Here is a 10534-nt window from a genome sequence, read left to right on the forward strand (position 1 = left end):
TTTTTCCTGCCTGCTCCCGTGCTCCATTCTAAAAGCCTGTCAGTCTTCCTTTCGGGGGCCTCTCTGGAGTAGCAGGTGAGGCGCCCCACACCCCTTATCTCCTCCTCCATTGTCCTTCCGTCCAGTCGCGCACCCTTGCTTCAACACCACCACCCCCTCCCTCCTTCAATCTCTTCTCCGGAACATTCTTCCAGCTTTTCAGGAGAAAAGGCCGAATCTGAGTGGGAACAAGAGGGATAGAATGAAACGTGTGAGGAACAGAGGAGGAGAAAGAGAGGGAGAGTGGGTGCGAGGAGGACAGGGAGCGAGGGGGGAAAATAGTTGATGAATTTCGAGAAAGGACAAAAAAGAAGGGAAGGCGTCCTAACCTCTTTGTGGTCAGACTTAAGTGCTTATTCACTCAATCTTTTTCTTTTGCTAGCTCAGCTCTAACGGCTGCAGAGCCCGCTTTGAAGGCCTGAAGGTCTGTTCCACTTTCACAGAACAGCCAGTGGGTGTCTGTGCGAACATTATAGCCGGTGTAAGAATAGATTGTTGAAAGCTCCTGTTGCATTTTTTCCTGTTTTGTTCTTAATGTTTCCTGTTTTGTTCTACATGTTGTTCGACAAGAGATTTATAGTAGGCTTCTTTTTTTTTTTTTCAATTGTGGAAAAGTAAAGAGTAATATATGTCAAGCTCTGTATTGCATAAAAGCTGCCTCAAAAGATTGTGTTCAGTTGTAACTATTATTAAATAGTATGGATTGTACAGTAAATTCTTTGATCATCTTTGGTTGATGTGAGAGGCATATAGTTTAAACAAATGGAGGGATCAAGTAACTGTTCTTTTTGCCATAATCCCCTATTCTTTTTCAGAATTATTTCCATGCCAAATAATAATTGATATGCTGGATGAAAGTAATATTAATTTTAGACTTTTTAAGTTATACATTTAGTTATCAATGAAATTAATCAATCATACATTTACTTGAGCAAGTGCAGTTGTGTGATTATGTATTTTTAGTCATCTTAGTCTTACAGACGCTCCGGTTTGGTTTAGTTTAGTTTAGTTTAGTATAAATGTAATTATTAATGACATAATTTAAGCATACATTTACATAAGCAAGTGCATTTGTGTGATTATGAATTTGGTAACACTTTATTTGGTTACATTTTATTTAAAGATGACGTAGTTACATTGTACTTACTCAAATAAGTACTGAGTAATATTAATTAACTACATGTACTTACTATAAGAGTTACGGTTAGGGTTAGTTACTTGTAAGTATGCATAACTTACTGTTATTACTATAGTAAGTACATGTAGGAACGTTAACTGTCATCTTAAAATAAAATGTTACCCTTTATTTTAGTGTCCTTGTTACATGTACTTACCATGCATAACAGTAAATTATGCATAAGTACATGCAACTAACCCTCAACCAAACCCTAATCCTAACCCTCTAGTAAGTACATGTAGTTAATTAATATCACTCAGTACTTAAATGTATCTGTAACAAGGATACATTGAAATAAAGTGCAATCATGTATTTTTAGTAATTAAAAGTCATACAGAAGCTTTAGTTTAATTTAGTACAGTGAATATTCTCTTTTATTTGAGTAATTTTGGTAAAATATTATTTACCATTAACTAATGTACTGTAGGTTTCCTGATACTTGCACACAGGGCCTTTTTGCTACACCTGCCAATGGCCGGTGACTTAATAAAATGTATTGGCCATAAATATTTTTTTCCCAGCCATGAAACTGTTTTTGCAAAAACAGGCAGTAATGACACCAATATTTTAGATACCAGTGACTATTCACAATCCTCTATTCCAATTCTGATACCACAGCTGGAAATACTAGCCTAACTAATATAAATTTAAAACATTATCAAGTAAACAGTCAGTAATAAAATTAGAACAAATAATCAAATTACAAGCAAAATCACAAATAAATACAATATAACGACGATACAAATGAAATAAACAGTGCTTTTCATGTTTTTCCTGGCAGGTCTGACAGTAGTTTTCAGGTACAGAAATTTAATAAAGCAAGCAAATGTAAAATAACACTGCATATTCTTCACTGTATAAATTAAACATCCTTATTAATTAATCCTTATTAAAGTAACTAAGTTATTCAGTCGAGAGCAGTGAGTGATTTTATTTCTTTCTCCATTGTTGTTTGATTAACATTAAAAACACAGACATCAGAGATTAGGCTGCTGTCACTTTAAGAGCGATTGCACGGATCTAAAATACTGAAACATAACCGACTGTTTACTGGGATATGTTTACTCGCTATTTATTGACATAACTTTGAGTGAAATTGTCTGCTCAAATGCAAGAAAATGTACATTTTAACGTAATCGTTCATTTTAGACATACCAAAGATACCGAAATAATAAAACACCTAAAGGTGATAATTAAAATGGACACGGATTGAACAGATGTTTCTGTCAGTGTTACATACTAAGGTGGTTTCTTTAGATAACACCACATGTGATTTCATTGAACAGCGTAGGCGTTTTGACAATAGCATATTTCCTCTCGTCTCTCATTTCCTCTGCTCACCGTGATGGCCATGAATTACATTGAGCATTCTGCTGTTGCCATGGCAGCGCTACGGCCTGTTCTCCCCTGCTGAGGCTCCCAGACACCATGGCAACACCAACAGGCAGGGGTTGGAGACACGGGGGTAGAGGGGCTGCATGACATCAGCAATCATTGCGTCCCTTCGCTTTCTTGTTCTCTTGATGCGCTATAAGTACAGATTGTGAAAACGGGTAAGAAAGAGACAGACGGAGAGAGAGAGAGAGATCGAATAAAAATAAAGGAGAGTATGAAAGAGATCCCCTCAGAGTGATTGACCCCTCCATTGTGTGGGGGATTTCCTTAATTGTTTACTTGCTGGTAATTATTCAGTGGGGCGGGCGGGTCAGTGACTTCGTCTAATTATTTCAGGGTGGCACGTGGCTGTGCGCGTGTGCCTGGGTTGCCAGGGTAATTAGTAGTCGATGATGACATCCGACTTGTTTACACAAACAGAGAGAGAGACAAAAGAGGGGACGAGAGACACTGTTTCGTGCCAGAGAAGGCACACGAACGCTGCACCTTCCTCATTTGCTCCTTGTGATGTCTGGAATGCTTTTTCATTTTCTCGCATGTCGTTTTTCTGTGCCATCGCCCTCTTTGCATAATGTTATCTCACGTTTGTTTATTTTTCTCTCCCTCATCATAGAGGAGCGAGGGGCGTGGCTTGCCCCAGGCCACACGGGTAGGGGAGGGCTCGCGTGGTGTCGTCCTGACAATGGTGGCCATGGCGTGTGTGGGCACGGTGCTGATAGTCGCCCTGGCGGTCGCCTGTCTCCGTCACCATGCCCGTCAGTTAGCCTCTGGCAAATTGGGTCTGGGACCAGAAGCTGGCGTGGAAACCCACTTTGATTACCAGGTAGCCCACACTGTTAAACACACACAAGCTTCAACACAAATGCAAATGCTTCTGAGAAGGATTTTTCAATATTTTATATATATTGCTATAAACCAATATATGAATATATTTTAAAATGTAATTTTGTGATGTCAAAGCTGAATTTTCAGCATCATTCCTCCAGTCTTCAGTGTCACATGATCCTTCAGAAATCATTCTAATATGCTGATTTGATACTCAAAAAACATTTCTTATTATTATCAATGTTCAAAACAGTTTTGCTGCTTAATATTTTTTGTGGAAACCATGATACATTTTTTAAAGGTTCTTTATATATTCAATTGTATAGAAGTAGGGGTGGGCGATATGACCAAAATCTTACATCACGATATAAGTACTTTTATTTCATGATGATATATATCACAATGTAGTTATTTTTGCTTTAAATAAGGTTTTTATGATATCAAACATTTTGAAATTTCATAATTCTTGTCACTATTTTCACTAAAAACTAATACTAGTCTAAGTAAAAAAAAGCTTACTGAAGACGAGTTAACATTGATAAAATAAGAACAAAGAAATGAATTGCAAGCATACAGGAAAATAAACTACAATAGAACAAAGACACAAATATTCAAGCACTAGAAATACTACATAAATACCACATACTACAAAAACCTGCATAGTCTTCAATGTATAAATTAAATATACACTTATTCTTCTTAAAGGTAGTGAAGAGCAGCGAGAGATTTTCTCTCTTTAGTTGTTTGATGAACATTAATGACACAGGCGACAGCAGGTATATTAGGCTGCTGTCACTTTAAGACTGACTGCACGGATCCAGAATACGTTTTCTTTCTCAACTGTTGAAGTTCGCTTAAGACATAAATGACTGTGTTTACCTGCAAAGACACCGCACAAGCCCAATTAGGCGGCAAAAAGAACTCAGTTCAGAACTCGCACGAACTATATAGCGAAATGAGTTCTCTTTTGCTGCTTACTGTGCTTCAACGGTGTAAAATCACTTGCTTTTAAAACGCAACGCTTAAAAACACATACAAATGATAAACTTGCAGCACAGCAGCGTCACGTGAGCGTAACCGCGATAGAGACGATAGCGCGAAATCAAATTTCTACAAAGTACCAATTAATCGTGTATATCGCCCACCCCATATTGAAGCATGAAATAGTGTCTAATATCTTTTCCCCTTATATCAAGAAGTTTAAAAGATGTCCTTGGGACTATTAAGTGGCATTTTTAGGATGACTAAAGCAAACATTAATCAGGTGTAACTGGCATATAATCAGCACTGTAATTGCATTTAAATTCATTCGACGTTGGCCTTGGCTATTAGAGATATTGGTAATTGAACAGTGATGATTATTGATCTGAAAATGTAATTTGAGTCAGTAGTGATGAGGTTTCCCTGCATCTCTCAGGAGCTGTGTCGCCAGCACATGGCAGCCAAGTCATCGTTCACCCGTCCGGAGGCAGGGGGTCGACGGGGGACCGACACATCTCGAGTCAGCAGTGTGTCGTCTCAGTTCAGCGATGGACCGCAGCACAGTCCCAGCTCTCACAGCAGCACGCCGTCCTGGAGCGAAGAGCCTGCGCAGTCCAACATGGACATCTCCACAGGACACATGATACTGGTACAGAGCCACAAGCACACCAAAAGCATATTTCAGACTTTGCTTTGCTAAGAATCATACTCAAATTATTAACAGGAATTATTGCACTACAGCACATATAGTATATAGTAAGTAAATAGGTCGTAGAGTCTGTGTTTAAACATGCACAAAATTTAAGCTGTATCCTGAACTCTTTTATTAATTACATAGAAACAAACTATTCTTTTATAAGCAGACAATGAAATGCTTAAAGTTCATTTGGTGTTCAGGCATACATGGAGGACCATCTGAAGAATAAGGACCGTTTGCAGAAAGAGTGGGAGGCTCTGTGTTCGTACCAGGCTGAGCCGAGCTCCGTCTCTATCGCCCAGTGTGAGAGCAACATGGAGAAGAACCGCTATCCTGACTTTGTGCCCTGTAAGAGCAATGTGCCAACATTTATTTCAGTGATCTCATCCATATGCTGTACACTACCGTTTTATTCATCAGTGGCACATGAAATTGATCAAAAAGTGACAGTAAAGACATTTAGAGTGATTTCTGAAGGATCATGTGACACTGAAGACTGGAGTAATGATGCTGAAAACTCAGCTTTGCATCACAGGAATAAATTACATTTTAAAATATATTCAAATAGAAAACAGTTCTTTTAAACTGTAATAATATTACACAGTATTACTGTTTTCACTGTATCTTTAACCAAATAAATGCAGTCTTGGTGAGCAAAAACGTTAAAATCTTAACCACGCCAAAGTTTTGAACAATATTTTACACTAGTGGGAAAGGCATCATATCATATAACTGGAAAATACAAATAAAGGTTTACTAAAATGAGTTTTTATTTTTTTCAACATTCAGTATGAATGAGTTTAATTAAAAAAACTCTTTTTAGATGACCATTCGAGAGTGAAACTAAAGGCAGAGGTCAACCCCTCCAAAGAGGACTACATAAATGCCAGCACTATAGTAAGAAACAATGATTTTTTTTTCACTAAAGAAGTATAAATATACTGTATATATATTGGATAAGTAAATACGGGTAGAAAAACACATTATCTGTATAAAAAAGGTAAATGTGATCATGTCACAGGAAAGGGTCTTAATTTTTCTGTCTTTACCCATAGATTGATCATGATCCACGTTTACCTGCTTATATCGCAACTCAAGGACCTTTACCACACACTATTGCTGATTTCTGGCAGGTAAGTTACACATGCTGAGAGTAATGATGACATTTTAAGATTTAGATCGAACAAATATTGGAATATTTTTAAAGATTAAAAAAAAATATATATGATTATACGGTAAAGGATGATCACAAATCTAAATCACTAAATGGCTGCAAATTAAATAATAGAAACATGGTATTAAAATGCATTTCCTATATAAATCATTATTTGTGTGCTGACACTGTTTTGGTGCATATATTAGATGGTATGGGAAAATGGCTGTACTGTAATAGTGATGATGACCGCTTTAGTGGAGGATGGAGAAAAACAATGTGAACGTTACTGGCCTGATGAAGGATCGTCTTTATACAACATCTACGAGGTGAGAAACATTAAGATTCACTTCCTTTGTGAACCTTATGCTTTTAGTATGTAGACTACTACCCATTTTTTTTCTGTACGTCTCAGGTGAATCTTGTGTCTGAACACATCTGGTGTAAAGACTTCTTGGTTCGTAGTTTCTACCTGAAGAACGTCCAGACTCAAGAGACCCGTACTCTGACCCAGTTTCACTTGCTGAGCTGGCCTGCGCAAGGCATTCCCACCTCCACACGCCCCCTGCTGGACTTCCGCAGGTACTGCCGAAACCCAACACCTTCCTGCTGATAATGAACTCGTATTGTGATAGGACTACACACACATCAGGGGTTTTCTCAAGGGAGGTAGTAGCTCCTCAAAGATAATACAAAAGATAATAGTGTGGAAATTATTTTTCCAAGTAATACTGTCCAATAGCAACATCAGTGTAATACGGTTCGGATGGAGGGAGGCAGCGTCCTTTTTGCCTCCTTTGAGCTTAATATGTTCTCATAGAGAACAAAATGATATATTCGCATGACATCAAGTTTGCAACCGGTCTTAAAATTGATAAATGATGGAAACTGATGGACTAATTATGGAGTAAACAACATCTCCACTAGGTCACATCCGAAATGAAAATAAGAAATGATTCAATGGTTCATGTTATCTTAGGTCTATTAAAGAATATTAACAGATAAATCTTTTGATTTTATTAATGTATTAGTAAATGTTTTACTTAACATTAACTAAAACTAATAAATGCTTTAGAAGTGTATATTATTGTCATTTCATGTTAATTAATGTAAACTAATGTTATCAAATTAAACCCTATTGTTAATGCATAAACGTAATGAGTAAATATATTTAATATAACATTAAAAGAGAAATTCTTGTTGATAGTGTGAGGTCAAATGTGTTCCTCATGCCTTCGACTCAGAAAGATTTTCATCCACATCTGTCTCATTGCAAATACTTTCCCTACTGTTTTTCCTCACCCTGATATGAGGATCTTCTTCACACTTGGGATTCCCTAATTACCTGTGGATGTTTTCTTTACCTTGAAGCCCAGTTCCCCCCAAAGTTCCTCTCCCTTGAATGCATTTGCACTTCGGACCTTTTGTGCTCGACACCCTGACACGGGCCCTGCGTCACCCCCATCTTTCTCTCCTCCTTCCGTCACTCTCTCTGTCTCTGATGGAGATCGGTAGGTCCCTGGACGTAGCACACCTCCCAGTGTCATTTTTGTGATTTGCAGCTAGTAGTCTGGGTCCAGTTGCATAGTCACAAAAATGATCATTGGTAGGTGTGAGTGCAGCAGGAGTGAGGCTCCATCTCCGCTCTCCCCCTTCCTTCCCCAGCATCATGCATCCTTCAGTTCCTCTTTGTCGCCAGAATAATGAATCGTAGGGTTTGACAAATTGACAGTTATGCTCATTATGACATGCTTTCTCCCTTCTTCACCCCCAACCTTTCTATTCTTGCATTATGCATCTTTTTTTCCCTTTTTTTTCAGAAAAGTAAACAAGTGCTACAGAGGACGCTCATGCCCAATCATTGTGCACTGCAGGTAAACGGCTACAAGTTGTGTTTCAGGCTCACGATATGGGCTATGAATATCTTTCATGGAATATGCATGATTTAAATTAAAATGGTTTTCTGTTTCAAACAGCAATGGTACTGGTAGAACCGGCACCTACATTCTTATTGACATGGTACTTAACCGCATGGCGAAAGGTAAGCGCCTCATTACTCTTATCTAGCCGTTTTATTTAAGTGCGCCTTGTACGCCACGCTCACAGGTTGTTTGTCTGTTTTAGGTGTGAAGGAGATTGACATTGCCGCCACATTGGAGCATATTCGTGACCAGAGACCAAGTATGGTACGCACTAAGGTATGTATAAAATGCTTTTCGATGATTTCAGCATGTGATTGTGCATGTTAGTATGGAAGCTTGTTTCAGCGACGCAATAAAAAAAAGGCAATTGCGACCTTTTATCTCTTAATTTAGGTTTTTTTTCTCTCGCAACTGCAAGTTTATCTCACAATTCTGACTTTTTTTTGTAATATTGAGTTTATATCTTGAAATTCTTTGTTTCTTGCAATTCTGAGGTTTTGAACTTGCAATCGTGACTTTCTCTGGCAAACTCGCATTTCCGAGTTTATGTCTAAAATCGCAATTTCTATAAGAAAATTCAGAATTGCGAGTTTATAAACTCGGAATTGCAAGAAATAAAGTTAGAATTGCGAGATATATAACTTGCAATATTGACTTTTTCTTGTAATTCCTAGTTTACATCTTGTAATTCTGACTTTTTCTTGTAATTCCTAGTTTACATCGTACAATTCTGACCTTTTCTTGTAATTCTGAGTTTACATTGTGCAATTCTGACTTTTTCTTGTAATTCCTAGTTTACATTGTGCAATTCTGACCTTTTCTTGTAATTCCTAGTTTACATTGTGCAATTCTGACCTTTTCTTGTAATTCCTAGTTTACATTGTGCAATTCTGACCTTTTCTTGTAATTCCTAGTTTACATTGTGCAATTCTGACTTTTTCTTGTAATTCTGACTTTTTCTTGTAATTCCGAGTTTACATCGTGCAATTCTGACTTTTTCTTGTAATTCTGACTTTTTCTTGTAATTCCGAGATTACATCATGCAATTCTGACTTTTTCTAGTAATTCGGACTTTTTCTTGTAATTCCGAGATTACATCGTGCAATTCTGACTTTTTCTTGTAATTCTGACTTTTTCCTGTAATTCCGAGTTTACATTGTGCAATTCTGACTTTTTCCTGTAATTCCGAGTTTAAATTATGCAATTCTAACTATATTTCTCACAATTCTAATTTTATATCTCGCAATTCTGAGTTTATATCTAAGAGTTTATAAATTTGGAATTGCAAGAAATAAAGTCAGAATTGCAAGAAATAAACTCGCAAATTACCTTTTTTATTTTTTATTCTGTGGCGGAAACAAGCTTTCTTGTGTTATTGTGTATTTACGCACTAAGCTTGACTGTTTCTTCAGGACCAGTTTGAGTTCGCCCTGACAGCTGTGGCAGAAGAGGTCAATGCCATTCTGAAAGCCCTTCCTCAGTGAACCACATCCCACTGCATCCCTATTACATCCTTTCGACTTGTACTTACCTCTTTTCATGCACCTCACTCACTTTCAAAAGTCGGAATATTAATATTGTCACACTATAAAAGACTATGAACGCTTTCTGTATGCTGGAAACACTTTACAGGGGCCAAATTCTTCAGTCCTAATTGAGTTTCAGGGAGAAACAGTGGTTTTAAGAGACAGTGATTTAAAGTGACCTAATTTCTGAACATTGACAGTATAATGTTTTTTTTATAACTATATATACACATAACGTTTGATGTTGAAAATGCAGAATCTTTACATTTTGTTGTTCTTAAAATGCTTTCTTGATCATGGTATGGCCAAAAATGCAATTCATGTATCAAATGTAAAAAAGACAGAAGAACCCACCATGTCTCATGCAGTCAAACATGAGAACATATATGCACAGTCATGACTCACGTCTGAACCCAAGAGTGGTTTGTTTCAGTGGAATGTACCTGAAAGGATATCTTACGGTTCCTGTCAAATCTCTCACAAACATTCAGTGCTTTCACATCCTTAATGTCTAGTGTCTAGTGCAGCCTTTATGTCGTGTGATGATCACTGTGAATAATTCATGGAGAGCTCGGTTTGTCTATTCCTGGAGCAAATAAATAGAAAATTATCAAAAAAACAGAGAAATATATGACTATAATTTTTAAATGGTTCTGAATTAAATGTGAATCTGTGTAGCAGCACTGCTCGATGTGTGTGGCTTTTTCTTTCATTATGATCATGCAGACTGAACTGCAATTTATTAACAAAATATATATGACTTTGAATGTAGAAAGCTGCTTTTTCCTGTAGACTGTGTAGTTAAGACCAAACCTAAGT

At 37.3% G+C, this 10534-nt stretch overlaps 1 protein-coding gene across 1 annotated transcript in view; it reads left to right on the top strand.

The window, feature by feature from the left end:
• Nucleotides 1–10398, top strand: part of ptprna (protein tyrosine phosphatase receptor type Na) — a 32636-nt gene extending 22238 nt beyond the window's left edge. Inside the window, exons 13-23 of the mRNA XM_084123399.1 lie at nt 3225–3434; nt 4854–5066; nt 5315–5462; nt 5938–6011; nt 6170–6247; nt 6477–6596; nt 6683–6849; nt 8088–8141; nt 8244–8308; nt 8392–8465; nt 9602–10398. Coding sequence (XP_083979525.1) covers nt 3225–3434; nt 4854–5066; nt 5315–5462; nt 5938–6011; nt 6170–6247; nt 6477–6596; nt 6683–6849; nt 8088–8141; nt 8244–8308; nt 8392–8465; nt 9602–9673 — 1275 coding nt within the window. The 3' untranslated portion in view covers nt 9674–10398. The remainder of the gene's footprint in view (nt 1–3224; nt 3435–4853; nt 5067–5314; nt 5463–5937; nt 6012–6169; nt 6248–6476; nt 6597–6682; nt 6850–8087; nt 8142–8243; nt 8309–8391; nt 8466–9601) is intronic.
• Nucleotides 10399–10534: the final 136 nt, after the last annotated feature.

The sequence above is a fragment of the Abramis brama genome, assembly GCF_963993115.1.
Source record: "Abramis brama genome assembly, chromosome: 8".
NCBI lineage: Eukaryota > Metazoa > Chordata > Actinopteri > Cypriniformes > Leuciscidae > Abramis > Abramis brama.